At 40.1% G+C, this 25,544-nt stretch overlaps 1 protein-coding gene across 5 annotated transcripts in view; it reads right to left on the reverse strand.

The window, feature by feature from the left end:
• Positions 1-538: 538 nt before the first annotated feature.
• Positions 539-25,544, reverse strand: part of PIP5K1B (phosphatidylinositol-4-phosphate 5-kinase type 1 beta) — a 166,688-nt gene continuing 141,682 nt past the window's right edge. For 3 of the 5 annotated variants that reach the window (XM_077249077.1, XM_077249078.1, XM_077249080.1), the window contains 2 exons: positions 20,700-20,811; positions 539-1,238 (listed from right to left, as the gene is read on the reverse strand). In XM_077249077.1, the coding sequence (XP_077105192.1) occupies positions 1,236-1,238; positions 20,700-20,811 (115 nt within the window). In that variant the 3' untranslated portion in view covers positions 539-1,235. Of the gene's footprint in view, positions 1,239-20,695; positions 20,812-25,544 lie in introns of all 5 variants that reach the window. The other 2 variants (XM_077249075.1, XM_077249076.1) reach the window with 1 other exon arrangement.

The following is a 25,544-nucleotide window of genomic DNA, read 5'->3' on the forward strand; positions in this document are numbered from 1 at the left end:
TTTCAATTGGCTTTCTTTTTTGTCAGCTCCAAGGTACAGTATGTGATAACATTTGCTGTGGTGATGTCAAGGCCCACCAGGTGAAGTGGAGCCCCTGGTCCGGGTTAGTACACAGACCTTGGGTGTTAAAACAGCAAGCTGGAAGGCACGTGGGCAACAAGCACTTGGCACACTCAGGAAACTAGGAGCAGCAGGACGGATTAAGTGTAACCCAGCAGGGGTGTGAGCAACTAAAACACAGTATGCACTGAAGGTGGCGCACACCAAACCAAGAGATCTAGAAACTCAATCCTTAGACACAGGTGTGTCAATGGGCCTTAAATAGGTCTAGGGAGATGTTGTCACTGATCCACACCTGGTAACCTGCAAAACCTTCCTTGGAGCACAACAGAGGGCAGCAAATTCAGGAGAAGGGAGCAAAGCCCGCAATACCAGGACAGGGGTGTAAAAGATTACATTAGTGGTTGTCACCTACCTTACCAAAAGAAAAGATAAAACTCAATAAAATTGATTTTTACAATATGACAGCAATACAAAATACTGAGAACAAAATATTTATTTCTTTCATCCATAAAACTATAGTATACAGTTAATTTTGTCTAAATAAATTATAGAATTTGTCATTTACAGGCAATAAACTAGATCACAATATTTCAAAGACAGTATGTACACAACATAAGGCTTAGTTATAAACATCACATATTCTTCAATGTCTCTAGTAAACATATTGAAAACATCTGTACTGAAGCTGATCGTCAGGAAGTATGAGTGCGCAGAAGCTGCATGAAATTTTACTGCAACCCAACAAGACAGATCTCAACCTAGATTTTAGAAGGAAGAAGAAAAAACTACTTCATTTACTTTGCATTTATGATCTTTTGCATGGAGTTTTAGAAGGTCAACAGGTCATGTGTCATGCCATCCACAGCAGAAAACATGCAAAGAAAACACCATGTGTATTTTGGGTAATGATCACGCCAACGTCCAAGGTGATTTGCAGCAATGGAAGCAAAAACTTCAATGCTTTGTAAGAGTCCTTCACAGTTCTAGGAGCAAAGTGCAACTAATTGTCCTTTCCCATTTTCCTCCTTCCACCAGCAAGGCATGTCAGCTCAAGGCAGGAGGCCGAATTGTGTCCTCACGTCTGTTGATAATGTCCTCTTCATATATAACACGCTCAGCAAACAGCGCATTACAGCAAGCTGTCTCTCACAAGAAGGATCCCATGCTTCTTTTTACTGTAAATAAAAAAGTAGATTTTGAACATTTAATATGTGAGATAGAATTTACATACAATTAAAGAAGCTGTCCACCTTTGTGGACATTTTTTTCCCGTTATTTAAATGCAGGTATTTTTTAGAAAAAAAACCATTTTTTATAATTGAGTATTAAAACTTTTGCACTGTTTGCCTTCTAGAACCTCTCTGTTGTACTGTCTATGGCTACGTTCACATTTGCGGTCAGCGCCGCAGCGTCGGGCGCCGCAGCGGCGCCGCATGCGTCATGCGCCCCTATACTTAACATGGGGGCGCATGGACATGCGTTGTGCTGCGTTTTGCGCCGCATGGCCGCAAGCGTTGGACGCAAGAAACGCTTCAAGTTGCATTTTTTTTGCGTCCAACTTGCGGGCAAAAACGACGCATGCGGCGCAAAACGCAGCGTTTTAGCATGCGTTTTTGTTTGCGTTGTGCGCTGCGGCGCCGACGCTGCGGCGCACAACGCAAATGTGAACGTAGCCTATTACTGGCTGCAGCATGGGATCACCAAGAATTTGTTGGAGAACTCATGTTAATGATCCAATTGGTGGGTTTGTAGCAAGTTATGTCTGTCTTTTTTTATGTCCTCTCAGCTGAGTTATGACCACGTCAAAGCGTAGGGAAAATTAGGAATCTGTAAAAGCAAATCAAAAGAAATCCTCCAGTGATGAGCAACTGGGTGAACATAATATTCCACATTTATTCTTGCATTAAAACATATGGCGGTTTCTCCAATACACATTACAGACATACGCGTTTCAGCTTCTACACAGCTTTACTTATGGTGTGAATATGTCCTAAGAGACCTTTCTTAAATAGCACCTGCCATGGATCACATGTTGGATCGACAGCCAATGAACACAAGGTGCAAGTGATACAAACACACATATTAAGAACGTGATAATCAGACAAAAATATATATAAAAACTAGTATAAAGAAGCAAAGGATTATATATAGTGGAGAAAAAATATCCTGTCTTACATTTAGACCAAGAGGGGTTCTTGTATTTAATTTAAAGATCCAGAATATTTCACTAAGAATTTTTCTTTTTAAGTTTCCACCTCTAAATAGTTTGAACACCCTTTCTATGCCTGCGAATTTTAAAGTGGATGCATGCCTAGATATTGCATAAATGTTAATGGCTGTAGTACTCACTGCATCTTCTAAGATGTTTCTTCAAGGGTCAAGTGGTACATCCCACATATTGAATCTAACATGATGTACATTCTATCCTATAAATTATACCCGCAGTGCTGCAGTTTTTAAAGCTCTTGACGTTAAAATTTTGACCTGTAAAGTGTATTAATGGAACCTGGTACATTTATGTGCATTTTCACAGTTTCTTGTGCTTCCACACTTGGCTAAACTTGAAGGGTTTTTACAAGTATCTGTAGAAAATGTAGTACCCTTTAAAAAAGACTGGGAGATAATATAGAACTTAAAGTTGGTGCTATTTTGGCCACAATCCATATGTTTGTATTATTGTACAATGTTAACTAATTTTGGATCCTGGTTTTAAATCGGTAACTATTTTTTGATTATGGATGTTATTTCCTAATAAAATTGCAGACTAAATTGAGTGGAATAGGTGATAAGGATTTTGTTGGGATCTGTGCTGTTTCCACAATGTTGAAATGTTTCTTTCCAGTATTTCTTCTATTTCATATGCCAAACAACAGTCTCCATTATGTAGGCTGCAACCACACCCACAGGTGAGGTATGTGGGTAGCCAGACCTGCCCATCTCTCATAGCTACCGGCAACAGGGATCCATGTACACTAAACGACATCCTAGTGCTTACGTGCACTAAAGGAAAATACTCCGGCAGGGAGCAGCCATCCCTGTGACTTATACCTCCCATTGATTATGCGGCCATTAGCCTCCCTCCTTACTATATATATTTATATATATATATATATATATATTTACATATATATATATATACAGTTGTGCTCAAAAGTTTACATACCCCAGCAGAATTTCTGCTTTCTTTGCCTTTTTTCAGAGAATATGAATGATAACACCAAAACTTTTTCTCCATTTATGGTCAGTGGTTTAAGCCATTTATTGTCAAGCTACTGTGTTTTCTCTTTTTAAATCATAATGATAACCCAAAACATCCAAATGACCCTGATCAAAAGTTCACATACCCCATTTCTTAATACCATGTATTGCCCCGTCTAACATTAATGACAGCTTGAATTCTTTTGTGGTAGTTGTGGATGAGGTTCTTTATTTTCTCAGATGGTAGAGCTGCCCACTCTTCTTGGCAAAAAGCCTCCAGTTCTTGTAAATTCCAGGGCTGTCTAGCATGAACTGCGTGCTTGAGATCTCCCCAAAGTGGCTCAATGATATTGAGGTTAGGAGACTGAGATGGCCACTACAGAACCTTCACTTTGTTCTGCTGTAGCCAATGACAGGTCGACTTGGCCTGGTGTTTTGGATCATGATCATGTTGGCACATCCAAGTATGTCCCATGCGCAGCTTCCGGGCTGATGAGTGCAAATTTGCCTCCAGTATTTGCTGATAACATGCTGCATTCACCTTTCCTTCAACTTTGACCAAGATTCTTGTGCCTTTGTAGCTCACACATTCCCAAAACATCAGTGATCCACCTCCGTGCTTTACAGAAGGAATGGTGTTCCTTTCATCACAGGCCTTGTTGACCTCTTTCCAAATGTAACATTTATGGTCGTGGCCAAAAAGTTCAATTTTGGTCTCATCACTCCAAATTACCTTGTTCCAGAAGTTGTGAGGCTTCTCTCTGTGCTGTTTTGTGCATAGTAGGCAAGATATTTTGTGACATTTGTGCAGTAATGGCTTTCTTTTGGAAACTTGACCATGCAGCCCATTTTTCTTCATGTGCCTCCTTATTGTGCATCTTGAAACAGCCACACCGCTAGTTTTCAGAGAGTCCTGTATTTCAGCTGATGTTATTTGTGGGGTTTTCTTTGCATCCCGAACAATTTTCCTGGCAGTTGTGGACAACATTTTTGTTCGTCTATGTAACTGTGGTTTTGCTTTTACAGAGCCCCTGATTTTCCATATGTTAATCACAGTTTAAACGTTGCTGACTGGCATTATCAATTCCTTGGATATCTTTTTATATTCCTTTCCTATTTTATACAGTTCAACTACCTTTTCCCCGTAGATCCGTTGACAATTCTTTTACTTTCCCCATGACTCACAATCCAGAAACGTCAGTGGCTGGACGAAAGATGCAAGAGTCTGTCTGGATCCCAGAAACTCTCTCAGCTTTTATGAGCACACACTGATTACAAGCAAACAGGTCACAGGTGAGGATGTTACCTTTAGTAGCCATTCAAACCCATTTGTGTCAACTTCTGTGCATGTTATCAGGCCAAAATCACCAGGGTATGTGAACTTTTGATCAGGGTTATTTGGATGTTTTGGGTTGTCCTTATGATTTAAAAAAAGAAAACAGAAGTTTGACAATAAATGACTCCACCCAACCACTAACCATGAGTGGAGAAAAAGTTTTGGTGTTATCATTCATATTCTCTGAAAAAAGGCAAAGAAAGCAAAAATTCTGCTGGGGTATGTAAACTTTTGAGCACAACTGTGTGTGTATATATATATATATATATATATATATATATATATATATATATATATATATATATATATACACTTTCTGTTAAGATAAGCTTGAAAGCTTGATAAATAGATGACCTTCAGATGTTTTCATTTCTTTCAAGATTATGATTCAGTTTATGGCTGAGACAGGAATATTAATGCCAAGAACTGACCTCGGGAGCCCCAATTCTATGGTCGCCTATTAGATGCTGATATTTCCATCACAGCCATGAATAGATGAGATGACACAAATCCTCCAAAGGATAGGCTATAACTTGTGGATCACTGGGGAGAGAAGTGGTGGTAGTGATGGGGTTATGGCAGCAGGGACCCCTATCAATCCTAAGATTGGGGCTTAGTGCTGAGAATAATCATTTAAGGAACTATTAACCCCATGGTAAGTGATGCCCAATTTTAAACAGAATTCCAATTATAGCAGTAAGTTTTGAGTGACAATTTTGGTACATACAAATATAATCATATTTGCAGTGCTCACAAATGTTCATTATTTACATACACTTTTGCACACTAGATAATTTAAGGGGAATCTTTCAAGTGATTCAATGTGCCCAAACTGCGGGCAGCATGAATAGCAGCCTGTTTACTCAATTGCAGCAAGGTATATTATTTTCTGAAAGGCTCTGGCGCTTCAGAGAGAATACACTTTGAAGATCTCGACCACAGCTGGAGAGCAGACTAGCCTAGTGCTACCACCATGGTTTGCTGCTCCCAGCGCCGCTGCAGGTGATTGACAGGTCTCTCCCTCGCATATACATAGGGAGAGACTTGCCAATCACCTATAGCAGCCCTGGAAATAGCAAGCCATGGGGCAGAGTTGAACCAGTTTAATCTCTGACTAAGATCCCCAGATGGATCGTCAAAGAATATTGGGGGCAATTCATCAAAGCTTTTCCGCCACATTTCTGGCAATAGCGAGCTTTGAAAAGTCACATTTTTGTAACTTTCTTTGTGCAAGGTTGTGCAAGAATGCTACTACTTTTGGCAATTGCGTTCCTTACAAAGTGGATGGGGCTGGATGGGGGTATGGCGACCCCTGCTCCTCATAAGTTTTGAGGTGTTCTCTATGTCACAAATCTTACTTCATCAGCGACCAACATGTACCAATATCTAATTAATCATGAATAATTCATCTGATCATTTTTCTAAAAGAAATCTGAACACCACAGTAAATGGGAACAGCACTCTAATATTTTGGAGATTTGCGATTGACACACACAGAATGCAATCACTTATTACATCTACGTGGTTAAACTTTTTCCAGGGCCACTGTGTAACTAGAGTACTAAATAGTCTCTACCATGTTGATTGCTAACTCACTGAAACAGGTAGAACTTCTTTATCACATTTCAAATAACCTCGTGAGTATCATGCCTCGTGTCCAAACAAAAGGCCTGTGTAATGTAGAGGAGCCTCAAATTACATAAGTCATGCAGACTGCTAGAGTCATACACATTTGTTAAATACTGATCTATCTATCTATCTATCTATCTATCTATCTATCCCATATCTATCTATTCATCCATCTATCTAATCTATCCCATATCTATCTATGTATCTATCTATCTATCCCATATCTATCTATCTATCTATCTATCTATCTATCTATCTATCTATCTATCTAATATCTATCCATTTCATATTTATCAATCTACTTGTCTATCTACCTTAAAAAAAAAAGATAAAGCAGCACTATGAACCCTATGGTAACAGGAGTACGAAATTCACCGCATACTCTTATTCCAGATTTGCAGGCTTTTACTTGAAGTGCAAACATGCAAATATCGTAATGGTGACGGGAGGTGAGCAACATAGACTTTTGACTTTTTGACCCTTCCTGGATCCTTGTCACAATTATCGCATTTATAGAACAGTGCAGGCCTATGGTGAGGCAGTGGTCTGTACAACTAGTTCTGTTGTGTTGGATGCTTGTGGAGGAGAGCAACAGAGGTGTTCCTGCACCAGAACCCCGATCTCTTGTTGGCCCATGTGAACAGGTGGGGACATTTCGGCTCAAGAGTAAAGCTTGACAAAGGCTCACTTTCGCTTGAGCAGAAACATTGCTACCTGTTCACATAGGCCAACAAAGACACCAGATTATTTTGCAAGGAATTTGCTATTGCGTGCTGCCAATTTTTCTTGTTTTTTAATTCATCTAGCTATTTATTTATCTATTCATCTTCTATGTTCCATCTAAAATATATCCATCTGATTGACTGGTATTGCGCATACAGAAATGCTGTTCATTAAAACAGTGATATAAAGGAAAGAAGGTGAACATGCATTAAACACATCAGAGAATAACAGGTACATTACATCAGGGGCTCAGGTTACATCTGGTGACGGGGCGGGCATAGTATTAATCTCTGTCTAAATGAATACATCAGAACAACAGAAAAACATCACACAGCCAGAGAGAACAATTCATACAAGAAAGAAACAATAAGTACACCCTGCCTAGAAGGACAACTAAGAACGTTGCCACTGTTAGACTTCAAATTATAGTACTGAGTTTATTAGTTTCTTGTAGTCATTGATTCAAATTAAGGTCCTGTTAGACTACTGGTATATAAACCTAAAGTAGCGTTCCATCGTAATCAACTGTAGGCCATACAGTTGTATATGTTGCACTTTTGGGGTGGACAAAGAGCTAATTTAGGGCTTGGGCCCCTTTTAACAGTTCTCTAAAAAGCCACCCTCTTTGCAGAGAAACTGCACAGGAGGATAACCATGAACAGCACCACCACTTTCAGGATAGGTGGGCGTTCTAGAGGTCAGAGTATCCACCAGTTTTAAATTGATAGTATTTCTTGAATAATACAATATTACTGTACCAGATTGGAATACGGTCTTTAATGGATTGTTATGCTGGTCAACATCAGTTCTTGTTTTCCCTTTTTTTCCTCTGTATTTTAACTATGTTTTAGTTACTAAAAGATTTGAAAAAGAATCTCGAATCTATCAAAACAATCTAGCACAACCATTCCCACCACATCCGCACAGCAGGTATTATTGTGGGTCACCAGACTTGGTTAATAGCAAGCATGAAACGGTTTGCCTTTAGGCCTTTAATCTTCTTCTGTAATTTAAAAAGGCACACACAAAAACACATGTTTGTTCCATTTTAGAGACTCCCACCAATACAACTACACGCTAGGTTTCAGCTTCAGTGGGTGTTTAATCAGTGACTGCCAAGGGAAAAAGCTCATGTGACATTGTGTTGAGCACATGCAAAACACATACCAGGAAAGGGAGAACAATTGTGATTTCTTCCTTAAATGCCCCAGAGCAAACACGCAAAACGTCTCAAAATGGAAATTGTTCATTTCTCTGTTTTATTGCAAAAGCAAGGCAACAGCTGCTTATTAACCATTAATTCATTTTTTACAATGAAGTTATGTCTATACAATGCCTGTGTACTTACACGAATCACAATGCATTGTATGCTCTGCCAATAACATACGTAGCAGAGCTTATGTAATTATTTACCTGTCCTGTAATGCAATAGAAAGCATTGGGGTTTTTCAGAGATTTTGTCTGCACTAAAATCCAGAGTTTTGGCTATGCTTTTTTGCCATTGATTATAACGGGTGAAAAATGTAGAAAGAATTGATATGCCGGGAATTTAAAAAAAAAATGCCTGGGAGCTGAAAACTTTTCACTTTGATGGTACTGTAAATGACAGTGTTTTTGCCTCCGAAGAAAATTTAGCAAAAATGTCACGTATGAACATACCCCAAGGAAGTCAGCGTAGGGAGACTTATAGGGCATGCAAGACTTCCTAGGGCATAAAACATGCAAATAACCTCTTCACAGAGGAAGAGAAGAAGGTGGCTTGTGCTCTATAGGATGTAGCATCTTTTAAGTTAGCATTGACCCTTTGAAAACCTTTACCACGCACACAACCAAGCTAGAATCTCTACTTACATACAGCTGTTTCGGGGTTCTTGCCCCTTATTAGTACAAAGGAGGAGACTAGTTGGCTGGGCAAGATGCCTTGGACGGAGAGTCTAAAGGGTAAAGTTTCTCCTTTGGACTCATGCAGATATCCGTGTAAACCTTACTTTTCCAACCCGAACGTCACAGCTTCATAAATGGCTATGATGGTGTAACACTCAGGCTTTGCCAGTCCGTGCATTACATTATGTGATCGAACCGAGATCCATGGACAGTTGCATGAGTCTTTAGACTGTTTCCCAGAACCACTGACATTTATCTACTTTGATTGGCATCTCACTTAGATGATATCATGCTGCAGTACATTGTCAATAATAATACTGGGATTGTTCAACAGTCACTGTACTTTAGGTTAAATCATTAATACAGGTATTAGTAAGTTTGTGATATATCTTATCAGAGAAATCTGCTGTCTTCTCCACTGAAGAGTCACTTCTTTCTATTTACCCTCTCATCCACAATCTCCTGAACTTACTATCCACTCTGAAAAAAAAAGCTCGATTTCATCTTTATCACAAAAAGGCAGACTGCCAGGATAGTGGCTGTGACATTCACATAAAGATTATGCTGAGCTTTCTAACAAGTCTTTTACCTCACTCCAGTGTTGGGTTGACACCTACACTTCTCAGTACTGCTGTAAATATTTCTCATTGGTACTGCTGCTGTTGCTTCTGTGTGCTAACTAATGAAGTACAGCAGGAATCCCTCTCTGAGTGCACTGCTGTGTATGGGAGACATTATTGCAGCTTGTCTCATACCTCTAGTTTAAAGTCCATTAAAAATTATGAGATAAGGGCAGCAGAGAGGAAAAGTGATGAAATACAGAACACAAGTCATATAATGGTCAGATGCAGTGTTATTCTTCATGTACACACTTGTGGCATCTTATTCTGAAAAGTTTGTTGAAAGTACAGTTACTTTTTAAAGCCATGTATCAACCTAGTTTTGTAGGATAAGTGATAACGAAATCCTGTTGTCTGCACTGGCTAGTAGATGCCATCCAATAATTATCTGAATTTTATGTCACATGTAGTTTATATTAAATGATTATCAGCAGACTGTATATTGCCATGGGAAAATGAGTATTGAATTTCATGGTCTCTCTGGTAGCCAGATGTTTTGTGTGTTGGCTTCCGTTACTTATTTGTTTATTCTTGAAAAATTTCATTTTTTTATTTTTGGTGTATTCTGTGACGATCACTCTACTAAGATATTGTTAGGGCACATTCATCAAAGATGAGTAGGAAAGTCCTGTTAACTTTTACTACATGTAATAGCAAATATAAATGTCTTTATGTGTGTATGTGTACAGTATGTGTGTGCAGGGGAAGTGGGAATTTTGGGAAGGAGACCATGAACCAAGTTTTTCAAGCATCATAGCAGACCTGGTCTGTTGCTTACAACAATTCCACCAATAGGTGGCATCATTGCTTAACTAGACGTGACAAGACTTACAATAGTGATAAAACTGAACCATAGAAGAGTGGACATATGAAATAAAGCTATGCCGCAGCCATAGGATTCAATCACACTGCAGTGTTAAATAACAGTGGACCGGCAACATGCTTGTTGGTCAGCAGTCGATTAATAGCCTGAAAAGGCTGACCCAGCTTCAGATGTGCAATGAATGATCCGTAAAACATTGTTCAGTGCACATAAGCTGACATTGTTTTCAGCAGCACAGACCCTGTTTACACAGAATGATGTGCTGCTGAAAATGATGATAATAATAATAATAATCTCTATATTTATATAACGTCACCATATTCCACAGCACCTTACAGTTTTTGCACACATTATCACTGTCCCTGGTGGGGCTCACATTCTAGATTCCCTATCAGTATGTCTTTGGAATGTGGGGGGAAACTGGAAAGCCCGGAGGAAACTCACGCAAAAACATACAAACTCCTTGCAGATGTTGTCCTTGGTGGGATTTGAACCCAGGACTCCAGTGCTGCAAGGCTGCAGTGCTAACCACTGAGCCACCATGCTGCCCTTTTGGGCAGCATTTTGCTTGTTTGTTGGGTCATTGGCAGCCTGTTTGACTATCGAAAAACAAACGTTTCTAGGAATGCAGTATAAAAGCCCCTATACTCCTCAACAATGAAATTGCAGCACCAAGAAGGAAAAGATGTAGAATTATGAAAATCACAGAATGGATAGATATGTTATTGATATGCAATGATGAAAACATGAAAATAACATTTTCAAAACATCTCTAATATTCAGTATCGAGACTGAGCGCCAAACGCAGAAATATTCACATTTACACAAATGAGGTTAGTAACGTATGTCTAAGAAATATTCCGCCATGTTAAATGCAATTACATCGGCACGCAAATCATCAAGAGCCACTGTCGGCAGCTCATTTAGCAGTTGCCGACCAATGACCTTCCATATGTGGGAAGTAGGAGACAAATCCATCTAGCCTGCATGGGCTGCTCACAGTAACACCAGCAACATGCAGCCTGATATTGTCAGGTTGAAAAATGGCTCCTAGGATACTTAGGAGAAATGGCCATACCACTGGTTCCACCACCAAATCAATGTAATGCTTGGCTGTGAGTGTGATGGCTTTAACGCTTTTTGCTGTATTTTCTTATGCTTTGGACAAAACAGGGGTGTGACCCCTTTCGATGCTAAGCATTTCATCTATATAGCTTCCCATGGGCATGTGGCTGCACAGATGTAGATGTATATAGCATACAGTGGGGAAAAAAAGTAGTCAGCCACCAATTGCGCAAGTTCTCCCACTTAAAAAGATGAGAGAGGCCTGAAAGGGTATGTGTCCACGTTCAGGATTGCTTCAGGATTTGGTCAGGATTTTATGCAGGTAAAATCCTGACCAAATCTGCACCTGAGGTCACTGGCAGGTCACCTGCGTTGTCCTTGAGTTTTTTCTGCTATGTAAGGGTATGTGTCCACGTTCAGGAAACGCTGCGTTTTTGACGCAGCGCTGAGCCGCAGCGTCAAAAACGCAGCGTCCAGATGTTACAGCATAGTGGAGGGGATTTCATGAAATCCCGACTCCACTATGCGTTAAAAAACGCATGCGTTTTTGCCGCGAAAACGCACATGCGGTGCGTTTTTTCAAAACGCAGCATGTTGCTACCATGAGCAAAACACGCAGGAACACCGCAGGTGACCTGCCAGTGACCTCAGGTGCATTTTTGGTCAGGATTTTACCTGCATAAAATCCTGACCAAAGCCTGAAGCAAACCTGAACGTGGACACATACCCTAAGGACATGCTGCGTTCTTAAAAGACGCGCCGCATGTGAGTTTTCTCGGGTGTGCCGCATGCGTCTTTTACTGCATAGTGGAGACAGGATTTCATGAAATCCCCTCCACTATGCTGTAACATCTGGACGCTGCGTTTTTTATGCATGCTGCTCAACGCTGCGTCAAAAACTCAGCGTTTCCTGAACGTGGACACATACCCTAATTGACATCATAGGTAGACCACAACTATGAGAGTCAAAATTGAGAAAACAAATCCAGAAAATCACCTTGTCTGATTTGTCAAGATTTATCTTTCAAACTACGGTGGAAAATAAGTATTTGGTCACCTAAAAACATGCAAGATTTCTGGCTCTCATACACCTGTAACTTCTTCTTTAAGAGGCTCCTCTGTCATCCACACATTACCTGTAGTAATGGGACCTGTTTGAACTTGTTTTCAGTATAAAAGACACCTGTCCACAACCTCAAACAGTCACACTCCAAACTCCACTATGGTTAAGACCAAAAGAGTTGTCGAAGGACAGCAGAAACAAAATTGTAGCCCTGCACCATGAGGGGAAGACTAAATCTGCAATAGGCAAGCAGCTTGGTCTGATGACATCAACTGTGGGGGCAATAATATGAAAATGGAAGACATACAAGACCCGTGGAGTCAAAATGATCACAAGAACGGTGAGCAAAAATCCCAGAACCACAGGGGGGGACCTAGTGAATGACCTGCATAGAGCTTGGACCACAATAACAAAGGCTACCATCAGTAACACACTACGTCGCCAGGGACTCAGATCCTGCAGTGCCAGACGTGTCCCCCTGCTTAAGCCAGTACATGCCCGGGACCGTCTGAAATTTGCTGGAGAGCATTTAGATTATCCAGAAGAGTATTGGGAAAATTTCATATGCTATGATGAAACCAAAGTAGAACTGTTTGGTAGACACAAAACTCATCTTGTTTGGAGGAGACAGAATGCTGAGTTGTATCCAAAGAACACCATACCTACTATGAAGCATGGAGGTGGCAACATCATGCTTTGGGGCTGTTTCTCTACAAAGGGACCAGGACGACTGATCGGTGTACATGAAAGAATGAATGGGGCCATGTATCGTGAGATTTTGAGTGCAAACCTCCTTCCATCAGCAAGGGAGTTGAAGATGAAACGTGAATGGCTCAGCATGATAATGCAAGCACACAGCCAGAGCATCAAAGGAGTGGCTTCGTAAGAAGCATGTGAAGGTCCTGGAGTGGCCTAGCCAGTCTCCAGATCTCAACCCCATAGAAAACCTTTGGAGGGAGTTACAATTCTGTGTTGCTCAGTGACGACCCCAAAACATCACTGCTCTAGAGGAGATCTGCATGGAGGAATGGGCCAACATACCACCAACAGTGTGTGCCAACCTTGTGAAGACTTACAAAAAATGTTTGACCTCTGTCATTGCCAACATAGGGTATATAACAAAATATTGAGATGAACTTTTGTTAATAACCAAATACTCATTTTCCACCATAAAAAATAAATCTTGCCAAATCAGACAAGGTGATTTTCTGGATTTCTTTTCTCAATTTTGACTCCCATAGTTGTGGTCTACCTATGATGTCAATTTCAAGCCTCTCTCATCTTTTTAAGTGGGAGAACTTGTACAATTGGTGGCTGACTAAATACTTTTTTTCCCCATTGTATATCTTTAGTCAGTGAATCACCCCATATATCTTTATCAGTGAAGCACCCAAGGCAAAAGTGGGATTCATCGCTGAAGAGGATAGACCTCTATTTCAGCCTCCAATGCTTCATTCTAGCCCACAGTTTCAATCTGGATACCATGTAAGCAACTGCATGTATAGGCTATTCTGATGGAACGCCACACTGGTCCTACTCCTGGGATTATGACATAAAGTACTGGAGCCAGAGCCCTTTAGTCTTCATTCCAGATATACTAACATCTACATGTTACATAAATTTATTGATGGAATCAGTGGTACGGGCAGTTCTTGAATGTGTTTTCCTACGTGACAATGTCATATTACTGTGAGCAGCCTCAGAATATGTCGTATGAACGTGCTACCATAGCCTGCAGCCTCACCAGACTTTTCTCCCATTGACCACATCTAGGATGTCATTGGGAATTTCAATAGGAGCTGCGAGCAGAGGATCTTGATGATTTGCATGTACAAGAGCATTCAGTGTAGCAGAACATTCCTGAGACAATCATTAATAACCTCATTGATGGCAGCCAAGTCAAGTCAGTGTGTGTATTTGAGCACATGGCACTCATACTTGATATTTAATAAATCGAGATGTTTTGAAAATGTTGTTTCCATTTTTTTCATCATTTGCATATCATTATGATGTCTACCCATCCTGTGATTTCCATAACATGTCTTTTTCTTCTTGGTGTTGTAATTTCAATGTTGCTATTATTTATTATAGTAATATATTATAGTATTTGTTATAGTAAAATATAATGGAAAGTAATGTATTAAAGCTCAGATATTTCAGATAGTAAAGCTACTGTATAGTTATAATTGGCAACTTCCCTTCCACTATTTATAGCTACTTACGGTATATCATTTTATGAACCGCCCTGTGGTATGACATATTATCCCGTAGAATTAGTACTACTTAGAGATAATCCCTCCATAATGGGTCATTCAAAAAAGTATGCTTACACATTTTTCTCATAAAATTCATGACAAAAAACCTCAGCATGCCTATATATAAAATGACTGACATACTAATGTATAGTAGTAGAAGAATATAGGGAGCATATTGTGGACCTAAAACATATTGATCTGCAATATACATGAGCCCTAGGGCAATGAATTCTGTAGAAATGGTAGAAATGTTCTTGTACTTATTTGGCTGCAAATCCACTTCAAAATCTGCATTTGTTTATATTTTACATCTACTTGTGATGCAATGTGTGCAATAGAAATGTTGGTGTTTTATGGGCCTACATATTACCACTACTTATTGTTATAGGGAACCTGTCATAAGGCCATTATCCCACAGATATAGGGTTAATTTGCAGGTTGATAGTGTAATGAAGGTGCTTGGCCACCGTACTGAAAGTGTGGCACTCGGGAGAAAATGTATGATATTTCTTCCAGGAGCTGCCGGCTTTCAGTCTTTCAGTCATACAGGTGTATCCGGCAGCAATTATAACCACCACTCACCACTGAGGGCGGCGGTTGAAAGCAAGCCCCAGTGCTGACTGACAGCCAGCTCAGTAGTGCATCAGTGCATTTCCTTCCCCTCATGGAGAACACATGCATGCCTAGCTAGGCCAAGCGTTCATGTGTATAGGTGGGTCAATGGTAGTTGTCAACCAAATTAGTGTTTGGCCAACAGTCATCTAAGATGTATAGGTATCCTGACCCTGAATTCAACATTTCTTGATAGGTACCAAGCTTGGCCACCTTTATACAAGTGCACTTTTCACAAAAGAGCAGCTAATATCATTCAAAATGTATTTACATACAGTAATTCTACATATTCTCATAACTGGAGGTATGGGGGGATCAAGCAACAAATGTAAGGCACACAGTCAGGTTCTCCTCTTTCTTAAATGTCTGATGTTATCCCAGCAAATTGAGGTAAGAAAAATATTTAGGCCCCGATTCATCATTTGTATAATTTATTTTTTTCAATTCACTTTTCTGTCTTGTGGTATTTGTTGTCCTTTTATTGCCTTAAATTCTTCAAAATGGCACACATGCTTCATGAAGTTGCACGTTTTGCAAAACAAAACGCAAAAGATGTGCTCAAAATGAAAAATAAAAAAATTCTGCATACATAAGCTCACTCCAGGGAGGACTGGAGTGACGTCTATGACAAACACTGACTTTTCGAAAAAGCTGCAAATGATGAATTGCGTGAAAACATCTGGAAACCTGAAACTCTTCCCACAAAGTTAAAAAAAACAGGTGGACATATAAAATAGACTGCAGAAAGGACGCAAGTGGAAAGAATATGGCGCAAAATAAAAAAGGGGGTAAAACACTAAAAGTGCCCAAGATGCTGCAAATGCAATAATGAATAGGGCCCTTTGTTTCATGATCTCTCTCTAAAACTAAGTACAACATTGTGGAACCTGCACTGTTTTAATCATGTTTTTCTGATATCCCACCCACTGACACATATATATATTTGCTCATAGTACAAAAATATTATTACAAATAAAAAGCAATAAAATCTGAAGTTTAAGATATCTCTTCCAAGAGGTACATGGTTATTTTGGAGCAGAGTACTGCTGTATGTTAACAAATGAAGTCATTTGGATGTGACGGAGATTGTACAGTATTTGACTAATGCTTTTTTTTGGCCTCTCTTTATTTGTTATTCAAACTTGCCTTTATGCTAGTGAAAATAAGGAAGGAACTTGACTGCCAACACCCAGTATATCCTGGAACACACGTAGACAGAGCGCCCCAGCAGATTAACAGCAGGGCTGTGGTTAACACACTCTGTGGCATCTCACCGTATTATCTCTCAGCTCCAACTGTAGCACAGCATGGGCATGACAGACAAAGCGAACATACAGGAAGGGCACACAATCGAGAAGATAAGTGCCGGCTAGTGCAATGTTGCATCAATAGTCTACCTAACACAGCATTTTTTATGTGAAAAAGCTAGGTCAGGATGAAAAGCGGGTGGTGCGCACAGCACTTTATGAAGGCTCTATTTTGTTATATAGGTCACTGATCAGAGTCCTTTTAGCTTTTTGGATTAACTGCCTCAACAAACTGTTGTTCCATCATTCAGGATCCATGACAAAACAGTGCTGGACTGAATACAGAAGAAGTTAGACATTTCATTTTGATGTCACCTTTATAACAAACATCACAGCGATACCTCTCCTCTCACAAATATAGGTGCACTAAATGTAGCCTCTTCCCCAATGTCTGGGAAAGTGAATTTAATTCTATGGCTACTGTACTTCCCTCTCAGCCTTATCTCGCTCATATGAGAGAACAACACTTATGGGTGATTGCTATATATTAGGGGAATTGTGAAAGCAATTCTCTCACATATGACTAAAAATGGGGTTTGTCCGTGTTTGTTGCAAGAATTGATTTGTAATACATTTTGGAGATTGGGGATCTGTCTTCTGAAAAGCTGAGTAATCTGCTGTTGTCACTTGATATCTACATTTCCCATGATATGTCTTAAGCCCACATACACATTAGACTAATATCAGCTGAACTCACAGATAGACAGGTTCTGTCAACAGTTCTTTGTTTCCTATGAGAGAGCCGCTGCCAGACATTTCTAGTGGTAGCTTACTTCAGGGAGAACCAAAGGATTGGCAGTCTGAAATCAGACATGGTGGATTCTTATCTCCTCTGAACAATCATCTGTCTGGGGTCCCCTTACAAATTAGACCGTAGAACAAACCTGCATTATCAATCGTTTGACCATCGTTGGTCAAAGGTTCAGATGGCTGTATTTTATGGTCTGTATATGACCACCATTCCCATATTGACCATGGGTCTTATACCAAACCTACATGAATACTTATAAAGCTGTATGTTCAGGTCAGTTGACTCATGGTACATCCAGTCATTGTGGTCCATATATGGACCATGAAATACAGCCATCTGAACTCGGTCTTAGGCAGCATTCACATCATGTTCCATCCATGAGGAGCACTCTGTATGGGTTTTCATTTGAATAGCTGAAAAGCAGTATTTAGATGCTTTCTGGTCTTAGCCATTCTCTTGAATTAGGCAAAGTCTAAAATATAAAATTGTTGACTATGTTTGACCCCCATTCCAGTAGTGACCATGCTATGGTGCAAGTTATAAAGACGGACAATCTCCTGATAAGTCCAAAGTTTCATATTTTAGACACTATTTACCTTATTCAAGAAATGTCTACATCAGGATATGTCTAGCTATCCTTTTTTATTATTCAGTCATAAGTCTTCAAAAAAGTGTTGAGTTTCAGCAAAAGGTAATGTGAATGTTTATAGAGGGAGGTTCCAAGTTGGTGCATCTTATACGACCAATTTTTTATGTCCTGGCGGATAGAAGGAGGTTGTCACACAGGATTTTACGATACATGGCTCCATCCATTCTCCCACTGAAGCAGTGAAGTAGTCCTGTGCCCTTAGCAGAAAAACACCCCCAAAACATAATGTTTCCACCTCCATGCTTGACAGTGGGGACGGTGTTCTTCAGGTCATAGGCAACATTTCTCTTCCTGCAAACATGGCGAGTTGAGATAATGCCAAAGAGCTCAATTTTTGTCTCATCTGACCATAGCACCTTCTCCTAATCACTCACAGAATCATCCAGTTGTTCACTGGCAAACTTCAAATGGGCCTGCACATGTGCTTTCTTGAGCAGGGGGACCTTGAGGGCACTGCAGAATTTTAAACCTTTTATGGCGTAATGTGTTGCCAATGGTTTTCTTGGTGACTGTGATCCCAGCTCCCTTGAGTTCATTTACAAGTTCCCCTTGTGTAATTTTAGGCTGATCTTTCACCTTCCTCATGATCAAGGATACCCCACGAGGTGAGATTTTGCATGGTGCCCCAGATGGACGTCGATTGACACTCATTTCTTCCATTTTCTTACTATTGAACCAACAGGTGTTTCCTTCTCACCCAACATCTTACTTATAGTTTTGTAGCCCATTCCAGCTTTGGGCAGGTCTGTGAACTTGTCCCTGACATCTTTAGAAAGCTCTTTGGTGTTGCCCATGTTGTAAAGGTTAGAGTCTGACTGATTAATTGAGTCTGTGGACAGGAGTCTTTTGTAAAGGTGACTATGTAAGACAGCTGTCTTTAATGCAGGTAACGAGTTGATTAGCAGCATCTATCTGGTCTGTAGAAGTAAGAACTCTTAATGGTTGGTAGGGGATCGAATACTTATTTCTCACTGCCATATGCAAATACATTTTTTATAATTTATGCAATTTTTTTTTCTGGATTTTATTTTTGATACTCTATCTCTCAATGTTAAAATTAACCTACCCTTAAAATTTCAGACTGTTCATGTCTTTGTCAATGGGCAAACTTACAAAATCAAGGGATCAAATACTTATTTCCCACACTGTAAGTCTCTATAGGTTACTTGCCAATTTGCAAATCAGAACTGATAACGGTCTTGATTTAACAGGTGCTAAAGTGGTGTGAGGTTTGATAATGGACCCAGTGGAGTAGAGCACGGTCATCAAACTCCTTTACTTGAAAAACTGCACACCAAAGGAGACATTAGATGAGATGAAAGAGGTTTATGGTAATGATTCCCCATCATATGATGTAGTCAAGAACTGGCATCACCAATTCAAATGTAGTCGGAGTTCATTGCAAACCGCTCCAATTCCAGGGGACCCCCACTCTATTGATGAACACACCATCCAGGAAGTGGAGGTTACCATTTTGGAAAATTGACGCGTAACCATTCACCACCTAGCCCAAAATGTCAAGATTAGTGTGGGGTCTGTGTAAAAAGTCATCCAAAACCATCTTCACATGCATAAGGTATCTGCTCTCTGGGTTACCCGGCTGCTCACACCTTTCGAGAAGCAGGAATGAGTCGAATGCTCTCAGGCTCTATTGACAATGTGCGAAGGAAACCAGGAGGGCATTTTCAACAGATTTATCACACGAGATGAAAGCTGGGTCCATCACTATGGTCCTGAGACTAAAGTCCAGTTTATGCAATGGAAGCATCATGACTCACTGCTTCCAAAGAAGGCACATGCCCAGCCCTCAGCAGGTAAGGCCATGCTCACAGTATTTTGGGACCAGCATGGAGTAGTATTGATTGATTTCCTAGCAAAGTGTACCATGATCACTGGGACATACTATGCTTCACTGCTGCGGAAATTTGCTGAGGTAATCAAAATCAAGAGATGTGGCATGATCACAAAGGTATCCGCCTTCTGCAAAACAATGCACCAGTTCACAACTCACATGTTGCCCAAATGGAAGCATGCTCCTGTGGCTTTGAAATTCTACCACATCCTCCTTATTCACCCAACCTCGCACCATCGGACTTCCACCTCTTTCCAACAATTAAGTTATTTTTGAAGGGCAAGCATTTTTCAGATGATGAGACTTTGATTTCCGAAGTCACAATATGGCTTTTGGAGCAACCTGTCGACTTCTACAAGCAAGGTGTTTATATTTGCTTAAAGAGATGGGAGAAGTGTGTGTCCCTAGGTGGCACCTATGTAGAGAAGCACTAATAACTGTATCAAGTTTCACTGCTCTCAGTCCACAGGAAGTGGGTCAGGGAAAATCTTTAATGAACACCCCTCGTATATGTGCCATCATCATCAATACGGTTAGAATTAACACTGGAGCTTCTCATTGTAAGTGTCGATTGTTCTTCATTATGATTACTTTAAAAACGGAAATCATGGCACCAATGTGAACAAAGTGTGTAATCCTTTATTCACAAACCTTATGGTATGAGATAATAAAGAATGAAGATAATGGAAGGATTTAAATAGTTCCCAAGATGGCTAAACACAAACAATAATGGCTGAACGCTATTACGTAGCTATTTTCTATTACCAGCATAAGGCAATATTAGAACAACTTAATGAAGGATTGGATATTGTTGTGTGTTCTAAATTGTATATATATACAGTAGATATGGGCTGTGAAACATGACTTACTAAGTAGACATCAAAGGCATCATTGTCATTGTCCATTTCTATTGTGCTCTGCTCCGATGTTTGGTATGCGCTGTCTTCTAGAGTGAATGTAGAACTTGATGGTAGTCCCCTCCTATAAACAGAAAATAAGCCATAAATTCATCATCTGATCTATGTAATGGTGCACTAACAAGTGATTATTGTGTGTCGGTTCCTCCCCAAGCAGCCTCCATTTCTACCAATGTTTATATGCTTTATAAATGATGGGTGCAGCCAGTGGGTGGTTAGATGTGTGAGTGGGTGGATCAGGGATAAGGCTGGGTGGATCAAAAGGAATAATATAGACTGTAATGTATGAACCATATATCACCATAAGCACATAATATCTATTATAGACTAATAGACCAGAAAGGTATAGCGATTATAATGCTGCTAGGAAGCTTTCATAGTCATTAATGTAAATGCAGACCCATACCATCTCTAGTGCTATACCTCAACAAAGTGGTGGACCAGAGTAGCCAACCATCCAGAAAGTCCAGGGCAGTCCATAAAAATAGGGCTGAAGAAACTTATACAGATTTTTTTTACTGTAATTATCATCATTGTACAGTTTACAGTGAATGCAGCTGATGTCTTCTCATCAAAATTATGGGCTGTAGACTTGTATCACAATAATTTTTGCTGGTTTTCCAATGTGTCTGTAAAAAATATCGTCTGAATTTTTGACCCGTTATCCAGAAAAAAAGTCGAGTTGGCAACCTTGGCGCAGACTGTACAGTGTCAGACTGGGGTGCCAAGGACCCACCAGTAACCAACTCCAGGACCCCACTCTTCAGCTACAGGCAAATGTGACATTATCCTCAATCACAGATGTATATACCAATGAACTGGGTAGATTGGTAAATAATTAAGATGCCGCCTTTATCTGTACATCTGTACATAGTGATTCATGCATATTGTGCCAAGCACTGCTTATATAAGAGGGTGTTGGCCCACTCTTCCACAGGGGCCCACCGGAGGATTCTCCTGTTCTCCTGTGGGCCAGTCCAAGCCTGTGCGAACATAACATTGGTGTAATCTGTGCATCTGCAAAGGAGCCCAAAAAGTGAGGCGGCCAACTTCTACCTCCAAATCAGCAAGCAACGTCACAGACACACTATTGCATTGCAAAGGGCCCATATTCGGTCCTCTTTCTGCCTGTGTCGCCCCCTGCCTCAACACAATAGATTTTTGTTCCTTGTTGCTCTTTATTTCTCAAGAATGTATACAATTGCCACCGACCACTGACATTGCACGCTTCTGAAGTCTGCTATTCATAATGGCTTCTAAAAAACATGAACAAGAAAATCAGTCTACGCAATAACACTGCCCAGTTACTTACTGCTTCATTCACTGCCAGGAGGCAACACAGGAGCCGCAATGTATTGAATGAACACCCTGAGAAAATATCTCACAACAGCTTTAGCACCAGCAAATGCTACTGAGACAGATAACTGATTCCCCATTAGGAATGAATCGATAATCTCCTCCATTTCCTTTCACTGACAAATTGTTCCAAAAGCGACCTGGTTTTGTAATGTTTCGCAGGTGTGGTGGTTGGGATGTGAAACAACACAGGTCATCAGAATCAGAACTTGTGCGTTATGGCCTATTTATTATCATCATATTCACAATATCAGTGCTGTAAGTGGGCAACGATTGTTATATACCAGCTATGAAAATGTTGTCGTCCCCATTAAGTTTCTCTATCTGTAAGAAAAGCTCTATATCTATATGCAGCAGATTAATTATAAAACATTCTTAGAACAAAAATCCATTCCATATACAAGTATGTGACTGGGATTGTTTTTTACAGAAAGTACATGGATTTCTGCAAACCCCATTCAGATGAGCAGGACAGTCACAGCCATTTCTGCAACAAATCGGCATTTCTGAATACATTCTTATATGTATAAATGAATGGAGATGAATAAAGTATTGCTGACTAAGCATAGTGATTACTACAAATGGTTTTCTAGTCTTATGTAATAAAACAAAAATCTTCTACCATTGTCGAATTAAATTCTGCAACGTTCTAAAATTCCTTTTGTTTCTGCTCCATTCTATTTTCAAGACTTCAGCTTGTTGTCAGTGAATAAGAAAAAACCCTCGTTTCCATTTTGAGGTTGTAAACCTGTTCAGCCAGCTGAAGGTTTCTTACAATGGATCAGTGAATAGAATTTCGTTTGAGCTAAACGGATCATAAAAGTTCATGAATTCCAGACTGATTTTCTCTTATCTACAAAAGACGTGACCAGGTCTGTACGAGTTAAAAATGTCATTTTGAGTCTTTTAGGGTAGAAATTATACAGTAGGTATGTACTGTATTCCACATGATCAAAAATGGCATACAGTGACAAGTGACACAAATAATGACCTTCACCAAACTGGTAAGAAAGAGTAATCAACCAGCATTCCCTCCACTTAAACATAAGATAGCAGCCAAATGTATACATATGGCCCATTTCCCATAGTGAATCTAAAAGGCTGTCTTTGTCCCAATGTATGCAGGAAAGAAGAGAACACTTTATTTTACAATGAGTAACATTTACTTGCTTAAGGCCAGACAATCTCTCTAAAAGACTATGATAATGGATGTCATGATTTTTCTGGTATACCAACGTTTTATTTTGGTAAGGGGGAAGAGGGAAATGACTTTGAATAATGAAAATCCATAAAAATGTCTAAGAGGCCTTCTTCGGACCTTGGATCCAAGGGCATAACTACAATGGGTGCAGGGGTTGCAGACGCACCCAGACTCTGGAGCCTAAGGGGGCCCAAAAGGTCACTTTAGCACATGTAAGGAGCTCACCTGATAGTTGGGGGCCTTAGAGATATTGCATATCAACCCAATGAAATTCACGGTATGCCGCCATGCAACGGCTTGTATCCAACTGGTCACTTTTACTGCCAGAAATTTAAAGATATATTTCTAGATAAATATGATGATTTGCACGCAGAAGTAACTATCTAATTCTACCGAGTGAGTCATTTTTATTAAGATAAAACAATCCACGATGAAAGTCCATAGACCATTCTAATTGTGTACTTAAATGTCACTGAGTCAGTTTACTTGTATAGTTCCAAAAGCAATGGGTGAGTCAAAATGAGAAATCAAATCCAGAAAATCACCTTGTCTGATTTGGCAAGATTTATAATCCAAATTATGGTGGAAAATAAGTATTTGGTCACCTAAAAACATGCAAGATTTCTGGCTCTCACAGATCTGTAACTTCTTATGTAAGAGGCTCCTCTGTCCTCCAGTCATTATCTGTAGTAATGGCACCTGTTTGAACTTGTTATCAGTATAAAAGACACCTGTCCACAACCTCAAACAGTCACACTCCAAACTCCACTATGGTGAAGACCAAAGAGTTGTCGAAGGACATCAGAAACAAAATTGTAACCCTGCACCAGGCTGGGAAGACTGAATCTGCAATAGGCAAGCAGCTTGGTGTGATGAAATCAACTGTGGGAGCAATAATAAGAAAATGGAAGACATACAAAACCACTGATAATCTCCCTCGATCTGGGGCTCCATGCAAGATCTCACCCCGAGGGGTCAAAATGATCACAAGAACGGTGAGCAAAAATCCCAGAACCACATCCTGCACAACTCAGATCCTGCAGTGCCAGACGTGTTCCCCTGCTTAAGCCAGTACATGTCCGGGCCCATCTGAAGTTTTCTAGAGAGCATTAGGATTATCCAGAAGAGTATTGGGAGAATGTCATATGGTCTGATGAAACCAAAGTAGAACTGTTTGGTAGAAACAAAACTCGTCATGTTTGGAGGAGACAGAATGCTGAGTTGCATCCAAAGAACGCCATACCTACTGTGAAGCATGGAGGTGGCAACTTCATGCTTTGGGGCTGTGTCTCTGCAAAGGTACCAGGACGACTGATCCGTGTACATGAAAGAACGAATGGGGCATGTATCATGAGATTTTGAGTGCAAACCTCCTTCCATCAGCAAGAGCATTGAAGATGAAATGTGGATGGGTCTTTCAGCATGATAATGATCCCAAGCACACCACCAGGGCAATGAAGGAGTATCATCGTAAGAAGCATATGAAGGTCCTGGAGTGGCCTAGCCAGTCTCCAGATCTCAACCCCATAGAAAACCTTTGGAGGGAGTTGAGAGTCCGTGTTGCCCAGCGACAGGCCCAAAACATCACTGCTCTAGAGGAAATCTGTATGGAGGAATGGGCCAACATACCACCAACAGTGTGTGCCAACCTTGTGAAGACTTACAGAAACTGTTTGACCACTGTCAATGCCAATAAAGGATATATAACAAAATTATTGAGATAATAAATCTTGCAAAATAAATCTTGCCAAATCAAACGATGTCAATTACAGGCCTCTGTCACCTTTTTAAGTCGGAGAACTTGCACAATTGGTGGCTGACGAAATACTTTTTTCCCCCACTGTATATACTGTATATATTTTATATATATACATACTGTATATATATAGTATATACGAGGTGCAATATGTATGATCAATTGTTCGTCTGACAGCTATCGTATGTGTTAGAAGACATTTAGAGTCTGGATTATGACATTTTCCACCACTTGTCCATTTTAGTCTTTTAATTTTACCAAGTTTACGCATGTATTCCATGCTAGTTTAACCTGGACTTGTTTATGAATCTGGTTACATTGGCAATAATGAAATGGTAAAGTTTGACTAGCCATTTTGGCAAAATAGTCACTGTGTGAGGACCCTTGAGTGGCATCCTATTTTCATGAGCCAATTAATTTTGTAAAACAGAGGGCACCATAATCCCATTTTTCTGCAGTAGGTACAAATAAGCAGAGAGCTGCT

Source organism: Ranitomeya variabilis, chromosome 1 (genome assembly GCF_051348905.1).
Source record: "Ranitomeya variabilis isolate aRanVar5 chromosome 1, aRanVar5.hap1, whole genome shotgun sequence".
Lineage (NCBI taxonomy): Eukaryota > Metazoa > Chordata > Amphibia > Anura > Dendrobatidae > Ranitomeya > Ranitomeya variabilis.